A 19,768-nucleotide genomic window follows, 5' to 3' on the forward strand; every position below is an offset into this window, starting at 1 on the left:
GTTCCAGGTTTTAGCTGCACAAAACTGAAACACTGATTCCCCATGTTTAGTCCTGACTGTGGGCACCAGCAGGAGGCCAGGACTAAAACAGGACTAAACCAGGACTAAACCAGGACTAAACCAGGACTACATCGGGAGGCGGGTCCCTAAAGTCCTCAGAGTGTGAGATGGTTCATATGGCTGTGACATGTGGGAGATGTACTTTGGTGCTGAGCCACTTGTTCACAAGCAGAGCTGCTTTACTTCTCTGAGCCACAGGAAGCCAGTGCAGACTCCTGAATGCCTCATGGATAAGTCTCTCCAAGTCTGGTTATGACAGTATACCTTTGATTTTTGCAATGTTTTTAGATGCTGCATCTGCAGCTTTTTTTTTTTTTAAAGCCACAGATGTTCTTGATTTGATGTGGCTGTTAAAGTTCAAGTCTGAGTCCATCATTACCCCAACATTTCTAGCCTGATTTGAAGGTTTTAGAGAGAGAAACTGGAGGTGAGTGTTGACACTTTCTGTATGTTTTTGTGGCCAAAAACTACGAGTTCAGTCTTGTCTGAGTTTAGCTGGAGAAAGTATTTTGCATCCACACACTGATCTGTTGGATGCAGTGAGTGAATCCACTGGTCCATATTCACCTGCTGCAGTGAGACATAGATCTGAGTGTCATCTGCAGAGTTGTGGTAAGACACATTATTGCTTTGTATTAACTGGTCTAACGGCAGCATGTACAGATTGGGCAACAGGAGTCCCAGGATTTGTTGTGTTCAAATAATGATTAAAATCTTTCTAAGATGCATTAAAATGTGTTATGTGTTGTGATATTTTGTTGAAACCTGAGGTGAAAACAATGAATGATTGTACAGAATATATTTACCTACATTTTATTCCCATTACAGACAATTTACTTTATTTATTTACTTCTTATTTATATAAAATATCCTATATTTAACAAATTATTTAGGCTAATTAGCATGGACTATTTTCCCATAAAACACAAGATTTAAATAACTAAATTACTCATTAAGAATATTTTTTTACACAATAAATAATAGGTAGTGAATGCTCTGAAGTACCGCAGGCTTTATTCTCACTCCCAGGGTAAACACACGCAGTCTATTAGCTCCATGTAAGTGTAGCTAAGAAGAGCAGGTCCCACAGCACTGCCACTCATCACTTAAAACTCAAGTACAAGACAGAATCTTTAAAAGAGAAAAAGAAAAATACATAAATAAACAGGCCTACAGGAAGTAGATGTGAGTTATAAAGTACCTCCCATGTCATCACTGAACATTCCATACATCATGAGGGACAAACTACTTCTGCCCTTGTTTACATTATGGTTGCCGGGCAACAGTTATGGGACTGTCTTTGTCATATTTGCTGCCCATGTCCAACCAGTAACAAGTGAGCATCACCAAAAAAACAAGAAAATAATAATAAAAAAGATATACACACTACCAGTCAAGGTTTAGACATATCATTTCATTCAGTATTTTTTCTTTATTTTGACTACATTTTATTTACACGCAGAAGACATAAAATATATGAATTACTAAGATATATGGAATTATGTAGCAAAGAAAAAAGTTCAGTAACTCATAAGTGGGTTCTCCAGGATGGATATTTAAAAGAATATTTTATATTTAAATCCCCAAAGCAGCCAACGTTTGTTTTGCTGAAAAATATTTAGAAGGATTATTCAACTTTTTTTCCCTTTACTAATTCCATATACATTGAATGAGATGATGTGTACAAACTTTTCTGTCAAACGTTTGGACACACTCTCTCATCCAGTGTTTTCTTTTTGTTTTTTACTACTTTCTGCATTTTCAAGACATCAAATAATATGAAGCAAGATATACAGAATTATATAATGTTTTTTCTTTGCTACAGTGCACATATCGTACAGTACATCATATAGTTGATGTCTTCCGTATGTACTGTATATAAAATGTGGAAAGTAATAAAAACATTGAAAGAAACCTGTATTAGTTTTGTGAAATGTTAAATATAATGATGGTAATTATATTTTAGTGCAATATGTTGTGTACCTTGTCATATACAATTAAAGTAAAATGTATCGGTATACTTCTCACTGCAATTTATAAGAGGCCATTGTGTGCGATTTGGGTTGATAACACAATCTCTGAGGCTCAATATTTAATCATAATTTGAATAGAGCTGACGTGTTCCAGATCCTGCTCTAGTATTATTCTACCTGCACAGACTGTGAAGGCCTAAGATGAAACCTCTCATTGTTGAGTCAAACTTTGAGCATGTCTAGTGTGTGTGCTTAATGACAGTGTAAAGCCTCTCTCTGGCACATGGTCCGGCTTCATTCAGCCCACGTCCCTGGAGCGCATCACCTCATTAGTCTGTGGGCTTAATGTGAGGTGCACATCGCCAGCCATGGAAAGATAGGAACAAAGCCCTTTGGTTCGCTTAAGGTCACCAAGACAAAAAAGAGCTCCTCTTCGCCCCTGTAGTTAACCAAGTGCTTTTTATGTCTTATGTTCTTCATAGAAATCTTTGGGTTGGTTACTTATATGGCCTCAGGTGGGTAGAGTAACCAACATTTGTCATCAAGTTGGAGTAACGTAAAATGTTACAATTACTGGTAAGTAAAAGTAAAAAGTAGATCACAATAATGACTCAAGTGAGAGTAAAAAGTATTTGGGGAATCAATACTACCAACATTTTTAATCAAGGAAAAAAATAGCGTCATTACAAACTAAATGTAACTAGGATAAAAGTATGATGTCAGAAAAGTAGTGTTTCTTCAAAAAGTTACTTTTAAGTACCTCTGTCTATGGAAAATTAAACACAATAAAAACACATTATTGTCACAATCTTCATTTATTTCAAGATGTATTTGTGTACAGCTCAAATGTTATAGAGGTGCATGATTCACTCCAGTGCAGATCAATGACCTGTCACTGCAGGCCTATTCTCTCACACCTTCAAATTAGCCTTCCCCTGCAGCGCTGTACTTGTAAACCACAGCCTCTGACAAAGCAGCTACAATTAAAAATACTAAGAAAACACATTTTCGTATTGCAGTTGCACATAAATATAAACAAACGTGGTAAGTCACATACAACAATGCTACTCTTAAGAGATGTATCGTTTAAAGTGCTTCAGATCGGAGTTTGTCAAAAGCTTTCAATTGCTTTTGTTCATTTGCATAATAGAAATGACATCGTAGTGGATCTTTGTGGTTTTACACGGCTGAGTGCAGATGTGGCTATCATTCCATTATGGTTATAAACAGTGACCTTGGATAATATCTAAGCATATGTGAACATTTGAAAACATTCATGGGAGATGCAGTGCTGCTGACAAAGTGCAACTGCAGGCAGTAGTGGTTGAGAATTCATAACCAGAAAATGTTGGTATATTTTAGACATTATAATTTGATTATTTTCACTTATGTGCCAGCTCTTGTCAAATACAAATTGTATAACATAGTCTGTCATCCTCTGACATCTTTCTTGTTCTGGAGTACAATGTTACAATTAGTGAAATAAAGTGATTTTTCATTTGGTTTGATCCAGGCTGTTGTGTTTTCTGACCTGTTTTGCTACGCTATAGCTCACTAGATGGATTGGCTTGAGAGCTAAGAGGGAGTGGCAACATTGATTTGCAGATAGGAAGCCTGGAGCTGGATTAGAAAAAAAAAATGGCTTGACATTACCTCTGGCTAGTGGGCATCTCTTTCATGCATACACACTCGCACAGGATTCAGAGAGTGGCAACATTGGGGCAACATTGATTTCCTGTTTGGCTCTGCTAAGCAATGAGGATTGGGTTGTTTTGTGAACAGCAGCACACAGTGTGTAGTCATACTATTTGGAACACCTTTACCTGTAGTGCCAAATACGACTTATCTTGATCATAGCACGGACCTGATTTCATCACTTGTTTTTCCGCCACTGCTCCTCCCATTATCTCACGCTGCGATCTTTCTCATCCTCCATATATCTCTCCATCTGCTCTCATTTTCATTTCCATTTGAAGCAATGGGCTTCTCCTGGCACTGAAAAGCACTGTTAACTGCTTGGTTGGTTTGGCACATTGTTGAAGTGCCAAATAGGTAAACATGATTTATCAGAGGATGGATCTGCTCATATACACAAGCACAAATACAAGAGGCAGAGCAATTTGGATATCTGGAGGTGGCCATCTTTGGTAACTACAAACACGTGAATGGCTGTGTATTTGTGAGCTCATTTTGTGACAGACACTAGCAGAGCTCAAAATGGAAGTCTTCATTTTTAATGCACTTGGTTATTAAACTTGCGCAGTATTGGAGCATGCTTAGTAAGTGGCTATGTTTGGCAGTGTGGTGCTCTGTGTGCTATAGGAAGTGCGTGCTGTGTCCTGTAGTGTTTTCCTGGCTCTATGTAGGGTGCATTATTGGACGCAGTAGACCGGACAGTGCCAGAGGCGTACAGGCGAGCGGGCACACGGCGTGACAGAGAAGAGAGCAGCGCCGCTGTCAGAAGGCCTTTTTAACACACTGATGCTCTCCAGTCAGGGACATTTTGGGAGCCACTGACTGCAAAAGGGTCTCAAGTAAAGGAGAGATAAACACAATTCTTCCAAACTCCCACTGAACCACCTAAAGCCCTGCAGGCTCCCCACCTGAAAATACCCAGCGAATACCTTTGATGTTCCCACAGCGATGTGCAGCAGCGGGACAGCTCGGAGACAGGGAAAATGACACAGCCCTGACTCTAAAGTGCACTCTCACAGCTAATGAATTCCTCTTTCTGCTGTCATTGACACAAATGGGTCAAAGGTGCAGTGTCTGTAGTTTACTTAATTCAGGGTTCATTCATTAAGTCAGACTTTGAGAGTTACACATTTTACCTGAGATAACTGTAGCCTTTCTTTACTTACTTACTAGACTTGATATGTTGTGGAAACTGTTTTAAAAATGACACTGTGAGCATGTGAGCTAACATTTGCAGGGAAATTATCTATTCTCACAATGTTAGGGTGACTGTAGTTCTGTATGTGTTGATTATTTAAACAACAGTTAACATTGCAATCTCCTTCAGTTTTGATTCCAGCCCTGTCGCTGCTTTAATTATTTCAGGGGTAAAACAGCAAACACTGTTTAACAACATCGCATCTCAGTTCCTATGAGATTTTGTCATTCCATACACTTTCTTAATGTTCCCTCATTCTCTCTCTCTTTCTCTCTCCCTTTCTCTTTTCCCTCTCTCTGGCCATTGCTTTAACACACAAATCCATGTCACCTCATTCTATAAGACTCTTCACACATGAAGAGCACCACACAGGTGCTGCAGTGGCTCTTGGATAAAAAATATGAATAGCACATAGATATAAGATTACCCTGGTGTCTGTTGGGTGAACAGATTGAAAAGCCTGCTTAATGCTGTTAAATTAAAGGGACAAACACATTTTATGGGTGAGGTTAGATTAGTCCTCACTACAAGGTGATGTGGGATGAATAAAATGACAATGTCAGAGAGTCAGTGGAGTGGAAGTGTTGTTGGGAGAGTATTGAGCTCAGGACGTCTTTGGCTTGGGGAGGCCTGAGCGAGTAGTAGGGATTGGGATCTTGGCCGTGGCAGGGTCTTTTTGCTTGCTGTGGCTGAGCGCCTCAGGACCGGACTGTGTCCTGGGTAAATCCCTGTAAGGCCGGAGCACTGGAGTGCGACACTCACTGGGGGTGTGCACCTGGGCTCCAGTATTGAAGCAGGGCAGGCCTCTGGATGGAGGGGGCAGCAGCTGTCTACTCTGCACAGGATGTCCACCAGCGCCTCCTGGCTTTAGCGCAGGGAGGGACACCCGCTTGTGGAGGCGAGGGGGCTGCAGCACCAGAGGGCCCATCAGAGCACTGGGTCCTACAGAGACAGAGGAGGCATGAGGCTCACACTGAGGTTCTGATCTTATGCCTCCACCAGCAGACACCCCATGTGGAGAGCCGGGCCACTGCAGCTGAGCGCTGAGCACATGACTCGGCTGGTCAGGGTCAGCTGTGAGACTGTGGGGCTGTGGTGGAGCACACGTCTGCTCACTGCGGCCCGCGGTGCAAGCTGCTCTTGTTAGTCTTCCCTGGTGCTGCGGCTCTCTGAGGTTGAACTTGAAATGCTGTAGTATTTGAGGCTGTAAGAAATAAAGTGATTTTTTTTACAAGCAGACATGATAAGTCCGAGCATTATGAAGCACAACACAGACTGAATGGTCCTTCATGTTCAAGAAATAAATGTTGCTAATATAACTTTTGGGATATTTTATACCCGTGAGGTCTAATCTGTGAGGTCTATGCTGTGAAAAAGTGAGAAAACTCTGTGTCTTTAATACGCGGATGTCCTAACTACTCCTGGACCTGTTAAGATATAGATACATGCTAGGTGTAGGATGACAGCAGCACATACCCATGTAAGTATTAGGTGTTATGAGTGGACCAGTTCAATTCTATGCACACCAACAGTTCTGCACTCAGCTCACATTCAAGTGTTAGTCCATTATTAAATATATGTGGAGCTGAACACTTCTCATTATCCAGAACATCCAAACATCACACTCTGACCACTCTGATAACAACACACCTCAGACTCACTAGACACTCTACACTGGACTGGATTGGATTCGATTGGATAAGAGCTCATCTTATATTCTCCCCATTGCAGCATCTGCTCCATTTGTTTATTTGGAGTTACTGAATCGTCTGCAGATGCTCGACAATCAACCCCTCCACTCTGATTGTCATTTAGAGGAATACAGACTACCAAAATAAAGGCTCAGAGTAAAACTGAGTAAACACATATGTTATATGTGTTTAACTATAATACACTGTGCCAAATTAGATTAAGTAGCAAAACTATTTTATGTATTTCTAAGTGCAGTTAAAACATCATATTTATCTTTGGATGCTTCTCTGTAGGAGACTGAACAAACTCACCCTTGTACCCGTTTCTGTCTTAATAACCAAGATGTTTGAGACCACAGCTCCCCCTCCTGTTTAAATTTTGCCTTGCACCAACTGACACAAATACTCTCCAATATCCAGTGTCTTTCTGGCATGTTTTGTCACAAAAGTAACTGGTTTCTGTTTGAGTAATTAGTTATTTGATAAATTTGTTTGGCTTTGACATTTGGTATCCTTTCTCTTTACTGATTTATTCTGTGAGTGAGTAAGCAATTTCCTGACTCTCCTAAAATAACAGCTTTGTTCTGCTTGAAGAGTGATGGGTTATGATGCCAAAGCACATTTGCAAATTAAATCAAGCATCAGTAAGCTTGGTGGCATTAGCAATGAAAAGTTGTTATGGTTTCCCCATGGTTCAAGAAGGTCCAATGTCCCTTTAACACTGAAAGTACAGGCATTTATTCTGTGGTGTAGGAACTTTGTCCATTGGTGGATGGAGAAAAAAAAACACACACAGGGAATCAATCAGTGCATGCATTATTGTAAAAAATACAAAAAATGTAATGAGCATAATTCACTTCTCACTTTCATAAAACAAGTAAATGGAATTTATGCTAGAAATAGTAATAATGAGTAGAATCCTAATTAAAAGAGCAGGGATGTGGCCTAAAACTGTCAAACGTTTGAACAGAAGAAGACTTTTGAGTCTGAATACAATGTGTAAAACTTAAAAGAATAAAAAATAAGAAGCACTCATGCAAATGGAAGAGGACGTGCTCGTGTCACAACACATCAGGCTCAGGCACAACACAGCGTGCAGATGGAGAGAGGCCGCCTGTCGGCCGCATGTCAAAAGAAAGGTTACTGTACCACGCTTTGTCAGTGAAGAACTGCACTAGACTTTCCACTTCTCAGGTTAGGCGCAAAAAGACAAGACAAACAGTCAGCTTCTTTCACATTTTAGATCAGGCGTTAGTAAGGACCTTTGAATCAAAAATTTGCACACGAAATCAATCTTTTCATTTTTACAAAATGACAGCGATTGGGTCCAGCAGCTAGCTTGTTTACTTTGACACTAAGGAGAAAGATATGGGCTGGTTTATGTCACAAGACTAATGTTATTTTTTGGTTCAAGAGCCAGAAGTTGTATTTTGCCACAGCCATAGAAGACGAGAAACACATTGTCCACATACCTAAGTGTACAGTAAGCAGTAAAACCTGCATTCTCTTGGCTTTGTTTTCCTACATTCACCTTTTTCTCTCCCTGCATTTTCCTTGGCCTATTTGCACACTGTGATTGTTTATCCACTTCCTCGATAAGCTCCTCAGTACAGTGTAAAATAAAAGCTCCAACACTGACATAGCTAAAGTTATTTTGATAGTCTGTGTCATTGTTTCCAAGTGCCTGTCTTTTACACTAAAATAAGATTATTCAAATCTAGAGACACTGACAAACAGGTTCCTGTTGTGAGCATCACAATACAATGGTGTCGAAGACAAAATGGAGTGATTGTACGCGACAATGTGTTTATAAACTTCAGTGTATGCTGAAGACACCAGTCTTTAAAGAGATTTGGACATGATATGACTAATAAAGGCTGTAAAGTGTTGTTAGACTGTTAGTAAACAAACAAGATGAAAATGATTATTCAACCACAAAGCGCTGCTACAAATGTGAATGTCTGAAACTTGTTTCAGATGCTAATCATTCTCCACATGTTGAAAAAGTGTCACTACACTGTGAGTTGTGTGTTAGTGACTCACTGTGTCTGAGCTGGGGCATGCTGGTATGGGCCAGGCCTTGTGCTTGTGCCTGCCATGGGGACAGCATGGGGGTGGGCAGCACACCCTATGCAGAAGAAAGACACAGGAAAAAGGCATGACGCACAGGAAACACAACATGCTCACACCTCACATCTAAGTGTTTTAGTCAAAAAAAAGGTTAGAATATACCCATCTGAATAATAAATGACATACCATAGATTTTTGCAGAATCACATATACATATTTACATATACGTATACATATATACATATACATATATACATATATATATATATATGTATATATATATGTATATATATATGTATATATATATGTATATATATATATATATATATATATATATATATATATATATATATATATATATATATATATATATATATGTATATATATATATATGTATATGTGATTCTGCACACATATTGCGAAGATATGCACAACCAATGTCTGACTGGATCGTCCTAAATAAGGACGGCTGTTTGTGACTTTTTATGGTCTGATTCTAGACCCTGCAAATAGAAAGCAACTGTAACTTGTGGGTTTGTTTGTTACTGTGTTAAGAATTTAACTTAATACAGAATGATGGAATTTGGATGGAATTTAAGGTTTATCTTACAATAAAATGGCTAAAATATAAATGCTGTTTTTACATTTCAACACAAATTATTTATTTACTGTAGTATTGTTCTGTCACACCACAGAACAAACTAAACACAATACCTTGATTAGCAGTCAGTATGCTGACAAACACATGCATTCAGTGACACTCCAGATTAATGCTGTGAATAATGTTATCCCTGGTATACATATACATTTCCTTTGCAACACTCACCTTAGGTTAGTTCACATGCAACAAGCAGTCCTCACAATCTCATTAATAAAAGAGGGGACATAATAGCAGAGTTTCTGTTGTCCTTATGTCGCTTTGTGTCCTTGTCTATTACTGAAACCCATTATCACTATCATTCATCTTCAAGTCTATTTTGAAACCTGAGTCGTGTGGTGCTTTAGAGGCCATTAAGGGAAGTGTGTGTGCTGAAATATGTTTTAGGGGGAAATACAAAGCACTGATGCTGTCAAGAGACCTCCATATGAACTGTTGTTTCAGCTGTTCTTTTGTACAATATCTTTTCACACAATATGATTAACACAATATGGTTCTGTTGGATAAACATTACAAGTGGCCAGCCATTGTATTTCAAGGTTTCAAATCTTATTGAGTGAACAAAGCCGCGGGTTAAGCTGTCTAAAGATGGTCCAGACCTCATGGGGAGAGGCAAAATGAGGAGGCAGCAGAAATATCACGTTGAGCGGACAACGCGCTACTTTATCAAATGCTTTTCCAGGCAGGCTGTAAGCAACACAAATCAAAGATGTATAGAGTACACGATGTCTAAGAGAGGGGAAAATGAAAAAGCAAAGAAAAGAAAGGTAAAAGTGACTTCTCAGCGTGGCCTCCTGGTGCCACTGCTGTGAGGAGGAACAGCCCTGTGTCCTCTTCTGAAAACCAACAACTATTTCAGCAGGCGGTCTCCACAGAAACCTCCCATCGTGCCTTCATTTGTGGAGAGAAAAACCTGAGGCACTGAGAACAAGAGGCAGTGTTGGAGGGGTTTCAAACTATTCTGACATTGTATGGCAGCTTTATTAAACCTTTACTGCTGTGTACCCGGGCATCTTTCTATGTTCCCCAGGGGAACCTTCCCAGAGCAGGTGAGAGGGGACTGGGACGGTTCATTCAAAAAAAAAAAAAAAAAAACTGGCGGAGGAGCCAACAGCCAGGAAGAAAATAAAAAAGCATTTGAACAAAAAATAAGTGTACTTTTATTTAATCAAATCTTTTATTTCTGTGATCCACTAGTGCACAGACCTTATGCTAGTGATCAGTATTAGGCTCTGTCTGTCAGAACTCAACTCGTGTTCACCAATCACAAATGTGCAGTAGTGTTAAAAAATGACCAGTGCACTATTTTACATAGTTAGCACAGCACCATTAAAGCAAATCAGCTATTTCAATCCGAGTGGCGTGAGCATATCAGGCAAATTCTAAATCAAATTTGTATATAAAATATAGTCAGTCCTAGCTCAGTCATCCACAGAACACTGTGTATTGATACTGTACTTGCATAATGTAATGCACTCTGAGGATTAGTTGTTCCTCTCGGTGTGCACAATGGTTAAAGTGTCTAAGTAGTTGACAGATGAAACAGATGGGAGAACAGGCTCTCCTCTGACACTTCACTATGTAATAATCAAAGACGACAACAAAGCCATGGCCCTGTGTGTGACCCAGCCTTTATCAGCCCCCCTCCTCTAATCCACTGCACTTTCAGAGGTGGGCTATAGCTAACACCTCATGTCTCACCACAATCTCTCACTTGACTGACTCAGGCAATTAGACTGTCACCTGTCTGCTGCTGTGCGCATGCATTAATGTGGCTGTATGGGCGTAAACATTGCTTTCTGCGATGGAGGAGCAGGGGAGAGGGTGCACAAGCCTTGTTGGCGCTTAACCCAGATCACAGAGTGCGCCCGATCCTTCCTTTCACCAGCAAATTAGCTGCAAAAGTTTCGAGCACATGCTTTATAAAACAGCTCTTATCCTTTGTGGGTGCGCTGGCTCTGTGCTTGGTTTTGTCTTTCTCGAGCCTGTCTTCCGGCGTAATAGGAAATTGATCTAATTATAACCGAGGTGTCGGCTGGAGATGTAATGTCAGAAGGGGAATAACAAAGACAGGCGTACAGGGTGAAAGAAAGAATCGGTGAAGTGTGAGAAGAGCAGAGAAACCAGGAGGACTGTGAGGCTGGAGAGAGACAGGAGGTGATGAAGAGGAGGTTTAAAAGGCAGTGAAGACTGGGAGGGGATCTGTAATTATCCTGATGCAGAAAAAAACGCTGCCGATTGTGCTGCCGTTTCCTCAGTGTTTGTTTATGACAGTTAGAGGAAACAGGCTGGCTCTGTAGTCCTACGAGTGCCCAACTCATACAGTAAAGCAGTCTCTCCACTTCCTTGAGCCCAGACTCACAACATCATTTAGAATTTGCAGTGAGAGGCAGCAGATGCACTGGAAACATTTGTGGAGCGGTGATTGCAAAGAGCGATCTGAGTGACTGATTTTTCAACAAGTGGGATTTAAGCCGCTGAAAATCTGAAATTACATGAGTGCTTGGCTGTAAACTCTGGTTGTGTCTTGTACAGAAACAAACCCATAACATGTTTTCAATAAACATCTGGGAAAGTCAATTGGCTTTGAGCGGATTGAGATCAAATACATGACTGGCAAGAGCAGTGGGTAAAGTTTAAGGACAATTCTGTTATTCAAAATATGTTTTTCTATAAACGAAGAGAACATAACCCTGGTGAAATGGCTGGAAGACAGCTGTGGGGAAAAAAACAGCAATAGCAAAACCCTTAAAATCCTCTGTCCAAAATTGTTGCGGGTCAAGGAGCCAGAACATTTCCTTTGCTGTGCACTTAATCTCAGTTCAAAGTGTAGAGAGATCCTCCTAGAGCTACGATTCACGTTGTCAGCAGTGTTCAACTTAAATGCACCAGGCTCCCGATAAGGCACCTCGATAGCAGCATTAAATCTACACACAGGTTTGAGCTCATGCCCTTTGACTTTTATATTATTGTTGGCTTCCCCTTATAGCTTACCCCTTGATGATACTATCAAGAAGAAGACTGCCCCCTATGCTCTACAATATGAGACGACTTCATAAATCAGGCAAAATGAACAGTGTCCCATGTGCGAGGAAAAATGAAAAATACTTGAGCAAATAAAAAGCAAAGGTAGATTCAAGTCTAAGGGTAAACTCACAAGTCTCCATAAAGAGGTGTGTGAGAAATACAAAAGAGAAAAGCAAAGAATTGTTCAGAGGCGGTTGAAGCCAAGCTCGCTGGAGGTGCTATTCTAGTCAGTGTGTTCCCAGATCTTTCAGCTTTTTCAAAGTAGGAAAGAAGACAACACACTCTCCTCACCCTGTTTGTTTACTGTGTTTGGCCGTGCTATTTTCCCACTCATATAGTCCTTTGTGTGCCTACAATGACAAATCCAACCTGTGTTCTATTACGGGTCTAGTAATGTACACTAAGCATTGAAAATTTAGACAATTCTGCCTCATGGGCTTGGGCCTTAGATTAATGGTTGCCATGGTAACTAACGACTAAACTATATGTGCAGCACTATGTTTGATCATGCGTCTCATACTTGTTTGGTCTCTTATCTGATGTGACTTGGTCTTGTAAAGATAATCAAATATTAAACCCATCTATATGTTTTATTCTCTTTGTCTGAAATCTGTGCTTTCTTCACCTGCTTCTCTGCGATGTTGGATGTTGCCCCTGTCACTCTGTTGCACTGAAGGGTGGTCAATTAGAGCTGGGTTTACTCGCTGGCTGCCTGTGGCGCCACTGCTCGGGGATCGATACTTGGCTGACAACGCGCTATTATTGCCAGATACCCAACACAGATCTTTCTCTCCCACTCTTTTCTTTCTCTTATTTCCCAACCATAATGCCTTTTCCTTTCTGTGAGGATTAGCCACACGCTTCCTGTTCAGTGTATAATTGTACAGAGGGAGAGACAGACTGACAAGACAAGTGCCCAGCTAATGAAGTGTATTCCATAAAGAGGATGTAGTATAGTCAGCAGACGCCTCAGATACGGCTGGATAGATAGTGGCAGCAGGTGCATTAAGTAGAGTGACTCAGCAGGCGGAGGTTTAAAATAAAATCCTCACCGTGTAAAATGAGCTGTGATTGACAAATACTAATAAAGTTTGAATTCATATTTCCTATATGCACTTAACTATAAATGTGTATGGGTCTTAAGATGAGGTTCTGAGTCTTACTCACAGTGTTAGCAGGAGGTCTATAAGGAGTCTGCGTGGCCTTGTCATAGTGCTGCAGCTTTCGTTTGTCCATCTGCTGGTCACTGGTCCGCAGAGAATGGGGTGCCCTCTGGTGGTGGCACTGACACCTGACCTGATGTCCCTGAGCAGGCTTGAGTGATAAAGCAGAAGGATGAATCAGGTAACCAAGAATAATCATCATAAAACAGCAGATGGGATAAAAGAGCATTTGGCATTTCTTATTTCACACTACTCTTTACAGCAAGCACGTATGATTGATATACCACTAGGTAAGATTAGTTTTTATATTAGTTAATTTTTTTTCAGTATGTGAGGGAACAGTATGTGAGGAACATAAATTGCACCAGCAAAAAAATGCGTAATAATGAAGAAAAAAACATATATATATGTTGCACTGGGCTATAAGTCGCATTTTTTGGGAACATTTATTTTACAAAATCCAAGACCAAGAACAGACATTTTATCTTTAAAGGCAAATTATAACAACAATAAAACAGAGAAGAAGAAGAAGATAGAAGTACAGCATGCTAATGTAACACATTCACCGTTATATTTATTCAGCTACATGAAGTATAAAAAACAAACTGATAAGTGTCTGGTTTGTTCACGTAAGATATTAACAGTTAATCAGATATGCTAGGCTAACGTAACAAATGCTGGCTTGTCCACAACCATGAGAGACATGAGGGTTCTTTTCACTGATGTTTACTGTGGTCTTACTTCTTCATCACAGTTCACACCGTAGAACTAGCAAACACATCAAATATAACATTAGCTCTCGCTCATATTATATACACACACTGCATAAAACAGACATACTACTTTGGCCTACTAGTAAACAAACCAGTGGACCCAAAACTTTATATTTTACTTTTCAGCTGTTTCTTAAATAGTGTTCTGTCTGGTCAGACTTCGCATTAGTGGAAAAAAAAAAAAAAAAAAAAGGCTGAACCAGAAAACAGGAAGTAGTTTTCACGACCTTAAACTAAACTTTAAACTAAACTTATGATGCACTAAATGTTTACAGTATTGTTCCAAATGAAAAATTATCATCTATGGTTTTATAAATGAAGGGGAAATAAATAAGGGGAAATTAAATATGAAATGTATAAAAGAAAATGAGTCAAGTACATTTTCTTACAGGTATTACAAACACACCAGCGCCATCTAGTGGTGAAACAATTGAACTATAACATGTATAATCAACTGTTACATAACACATATTTATTCAGCCACATGAAGCATAGACAGAACTGAATACGTGTCTGGTTTGTTCACGTAAGATATTAACAGTTAATCAGATATGCTAGGCTAACGTAACAAATGCTGGCTTGTCCACAACCATGAGAGACATGAGGGTTCTTTTCACTGATGTTTACTGTGGTCTTACTTCTTCATCACAGTTCACACCGTAGAACTAGCAAACACATCAAATATAACATTAGCTCTCGCTCATATTATATACACACACTGCATAAAACAGACATACTACTTTGGCCTACTAGTAAACAAACCAGTGAACCCAAAACTTTATATTTTACTTTTCAGCTGTTTCTTAAATAGTGTTCTGTCTGGTCAGACTTCGCATTAGTGGAGAAAAAAAAAAAAAAAAAAAAAAGGCTGAACCAGAAAACAGGAAGTAGTTTTCACGACCTTAAACTAAACTTTAAACTAAACTTATGATGCACTAAATGTTTACAGTATTGTTCCAAATGAAAAATTATCATCTATGGTTTTATAAATGAAGGGGAAATAAATAAGGGGAAATTAAATATGAAATGTATAAAAGAAAATGAGTCAAGTACATTTTCTTACAGGTATTACAAACACACCAGCGCCATCTAGTGGTGAAACAATTGAACTATAACATGTATAATCAACTGTTACATAACACATATTTATTCAGCCACATGAAGCATAGACAGAACTGAATACGTGTCTGGTATGTTAACATAAGATATTAACAGTTAATCAGGTAACTAAAGCATACAAAAACAAGCTTACTCTGGATCTCACTCCAAATCACTAAATCACTAAATTGAATTCTTCATCATCCGCCTGCTCTGGAAGTAGATGAAGCACCACTTCCGTTTTCGCACGGCTGCTATACTGGTACACAAGCTTAGAGTGTCCTCGCGCAGTTGTCAGTGTGACAATAATGAAGATGTGAAATTATATATTTTAATAATTTCACATATAAGTCGCACCCCCGGCCAAACTATGAAAAAAGTGTGACTTATAGGCCAGAAAATACGCCATGTATCTCAACTTTTGCATTTACAAGTATGGAATATCTGCTGCACAGGGGCAGGGCATGCACTGAGACTTTCCAATGTGCTCTTTTCTTTGTGTCTGGGGTGAAAGTCTAAACAATGGGCATGGGAGAGTCCTTATTCTAATTGGAGCAGGCATGTAATAGTAGCACTGCTGGACAGGACATCTATTGACATTTTGGTATTTGTGGATATGGTGTGGATTTGAATAATGTGAGCCAGGCATACAGCTGTTTGACTAACAAGGAGCTGGTCAAGACACTAATGAAAGGCACAGAGCGTATGGAGGAGGTAAAGCAAAGTGAGCAGGGCTTCTGGATCAGAAGGGTTAGTACAATCACATGAAGAAAAGAAAACTCCACTAACTACTCTCCACTAATAAGGGCTGTAAAAATGTTTTTCAGATGCATAAATACTTTCTTTAGATATTCAGAATTAGATTCCAATAGTTAATCTGAATGTTAAATCTAAAATTACTAGAATGAACATGTTTCCAACACAAAATATATAATTTAAAATATTATTCATAATACTTTTATTACATTAATTAAATATTATTTTTAGTTACCTGATGTTTATTTCAAACTGACATTTTGAATAGCAACTTATCAAAACATTGTTTTTGAATCAAATTATGACTTTTTCAATCATATCGAATCGTGAGACACCAATATACCGGTAATTTCTTCTCGTCTTGTTGTAAAGTGGGATCATTACAATCTGTGACCTTTGTGGTAAAAAATTGCTAAAACATCTTGTTAGGAAGTTAGAAAGCTAGTTTGTTTTTAACATGTAAATTTGAGAGCAGAGTGCAGGAGAACTTGCCGGTCCTCCAGATAATTAACAAGTTTTCTTTATTGTGCCAAAAGCTTGTTATCACAGCATCTAACAACAAACATTTCTCGTGACTTGTCAGGGCAGAGTTTAACTCTGCCTTAAAGTTGGTGGAAAGAACACAAGTCAGCACTTTGTGTCCAGTGGCTCTTGTTTTCAAAGCCAGGTCCGGTGAAGAACCACTCACCGTTTGCTGGGGCTGTTGTTGTTGTAGCTGTTGACACTGCAGTGTGAGCTGAGCTATAGTTCTGTCTCGACTCTTCAGCTCCTCCCTGAGACCTTGCACTTCTTTAATCAGCCCCTGAAGCTGGGATGTATAGAAACACATATACTGTGAATGTAGTGCAGTATATAAATCATACATTATGTTCGATCAATAACAGTGTTAAACTCTTCTCACCTGTAGTGCTGCACTCTTATCTTCGGCCTCCACCTCGGCATCATCTGGAGAGCCTGTATCTTCAAGCTAGAATAAAAATAAAGTTCACTCACAGGCAGGAAAGACAGTAAACCATGGATGTGACAAATGCCTTGAGCACTATGTGTTTCCATAAGATGAAAAGTAAACACACAGTTTTCCCTCCACTGTAAACCTCCAGAGGCACTCTATCCAATCAGATTTTGAAACATTTGAATCTGACATTGGAGGTAAAGTCAAAATCCACACTAATACAATGCTGCTTAAAATTCATAACTTGCCCTACCAAGATAAAAAAAGAATTATTTTGGCCCGTACATGGGTCACTAGTATGTAGGGCAGTTATAATAACCAGTTTTTGTTTTTTGGCTTCATGTTATAACATAGGAATCATTGCAAGACTTAAAGGGGTGAAACAGAGGAGCTTTCTCTCCATATCATCTCTAGACCTTACTTGCAGTAGGTTTCTGAGCCTGAGCAGGTGACTCTTGAGGGCACTGCAGTCCTGGGACATGTGTTCTAGTGTGAGTTCGTCCAGTGCTGGGATATGGCCATGCTGCTTTCCCTCAGAATAAAAGGGTCGTGAGGTGAACCTGGGCGCCTTGTAGCCATCATAATTCTGAAAGCCATGCACTCTGGGAAAACCACAATGGCAAAAATGTCACGGCACTGGATTCATGAGTACAGTTTGTGATGTTTTGATTTCAAACCTGCTGCTGTTGTGGAAGTGATCCAGTGCACTCCAGCGATGGTGTCTCCGCCGTGGACCCAGGCGACCTCGCTCTGATAGCTCCACATGGGACATTTCTAAGTTTACAAACAAAACAGAAAGCCACTATCAAGTATACTGGAAATATATAACGATCCTGTTTTAGATTTAAACATTATGTTCTAAAAGCAGTGAACACATGTGTCAGTCATTTAAATGGAGGAGCTGCCATGTTATGCTGTCTTCCTTTTCCACCCTCTGGTTCACATATGGAGAAACGACAGCTTGAAGTTCTTTGGTAATGAACAGTTCTGTATGTATTCCACTGAGCCTGTAGAATATATACATATAAATCATGATCTTATCCTACTCAGTCCCCATTTCTTGCTACTGTCTCCAACATCAAATGCGAGCACACAGACACTGACAGACCATTTTATTTTAAGGAGGTAAAAGGACACAGTATTTGGCAACACTGAATAGCATATAGCTGTGAAATGAACCATGACTGCAACTAAATTGACAACTAACAGAGCGCAGTGCCCAGGAAATCAAAAGGACCTCTGACCTCCTACTGTATATGTTTGAAAGTCTGTGGGTCGAGAAATAGATAAATGTAAGTGAGACTGTGAGAACAAATCCAAGAAATTCAGCGACCATGGTTAAAATACTTTACCGGGTGTCACCAAAGCACAGTCTGGCCCAGAGTGAACCTTCTACATTCCATTGTTGTCTGGTAAACTCCTCCTCAAGTCAAACAAATCATATATTAGCACATTGGGAAAATAATCCAACTGAAAAAGTGAAATCCATTCAGCCTGGGAAACTTGGGCTGGAAAGCGGAACAAAATGACTTCTGTCCGGTCAGCTGGTGAGTGGTTAAAGGGCCAGAGACAACCCGCCCCCTCTGCCTGCTACAGCTTGTGTCGTCAGGAACATTTCTTCTGGGAACTCCCAAAGATCTGGAGTGGAGAGAGGCCTGAACTGTTGAGGAGAAAAGCAGCTGGCTTTAGGAGTGCCCAGCTGAGGGCCAGGAGGGAAATGTGAGGGTAAGCAGCCAGGCCTGCTCTTTTCTCTCCAGTGTTTATTTGAAAAGTTAAGAAGCAGCGACAGACGGCAGAGGAGGGGGAACCACGACCCTGTATCCGGCCTCTGCTCCACTCCTCCACGCACTCCCTTCACTCTCTCTCTTTAGCAGCAGCTCATGATGTAGCGGGCTATAAATATGGCAGCTTCCCAAAATGGAGGAGGCTTGGCCTCCACTTCCATTCACATTCCTCTGCAGTGAACATTCCTGCACCTCTGGCACAAACAAGAGTGCTGTAAACAAATACGTAGCAGCTACTGTCACACCAACACCTTTGACGATTCAGCTGAAAATCTGATCAAATACATATAACTTGACATCTGTACCCTAAGTGTGCCATGGTACTATTAAGCATGTGATACTGAAGTTGAAGAGTACAAAAAAGTGATGTAATGTTGCAAGAGACATTTACACTGAAAGCATGCCGCTTTAGTAGAAAGAACGTATAAAACCCTGAAATAAAATGTACTATGTTTAATGGAAGCTGTGTGCATCTGCTCACACAAACAGAATTGAAGATGCAGCTAGGCTTCTTCAAAACTATTGCTTAGCTGTCATTTGTCTTTTGTATTATAGCTGTTATACCTTTCAGCACCAAAATATTGAAGCAGAACTGCAAAGTGGCAAAGTGCACATTACCCATTTAAATGAATGTCCTAGAAGCTGGATTCCCCCATTTTATTCTACTGTTATAGGAAGCAGAGAAATATAACTGGAAATACTATGCCTAAATGCTTGATGCAAATGCATTCATTTACAATTACAATCAGAACATTGTTTTGCTGGAGGTGTGTGATTATTCAAAAACTAATGGGCAAAATCTGGTCAATGAAGAGGAAGCATTTGTCATGGCCGACAAATGACCTAGTACATTTAAATTCAGTACAGTGC

At 39.8% G+C, this 19,768-nt stretch overlaps 1 protein-coding gene across 2 annotated transcripts in view; it reads right to left on the reverse strand.

The window, feature by feature from the left end:
* Positions 1-2,834: 2,834 nt before the first annotated feature.
* Positions 2,835-19,768, reverse strand: part of ccser2a (coiled-coil serine-rich protein 2a) — a 30,794-nt gene continuing 13,860 nt past the window's right edge. The window contains exons 6-12 of one of the 2 annotated variants that reach the window (XM_055227298.1): positions 17,792-17,888; positions 17,536-17,716; positions 17,064-17,129; positions 16,851-16,970; positions 13,540-13,686; positions 8,661-8,745; positions 2,835-6,130 (exon numbers count right to left, since the gene is read on the reverse strand). In XM_055227298.1, coding sequence (XP_055083273.1) covers positions 6,039-6,130; positions 8,661-8,745; positions 13,540-13,686; positions 16,851-16,970; positions 17,064-17,129; positions 17,536-17,716; positions 17,792-17,888 — 788 coding nt within the window. In that variant the 3' untranslated portion in view covers positions 2,835-6,038. The remainder of the gene's footprint in view (positions 6,131-8,660; positions 8,746-13,539; positions 13,687-16,850; positions 16,971-17,063; positions 17,130-17,535; positions 17,717-17,791; positions 17,889-19,768) is intronic. The other variant, XM_055227297.1, reaches the window with a different exon arrangement.

The sequence above is a fragment of the Periophthalmus magnuspinnatus genome, chromosome 15, assembly GCF_009829125.3.
Source record: "Periophthalmus magnuspinnatus isolate fPerMag1 chromosome 15, fPerMag1.2.pri, whole genome shotgun sequence".
Taxonomy (NCBI): Eukaryota; Metazoa; Chordata; class Actinopteri; order Gobiiformes; family Gobiidae; genus Periophthalmus; species Periophthalmus magnuspinnatus.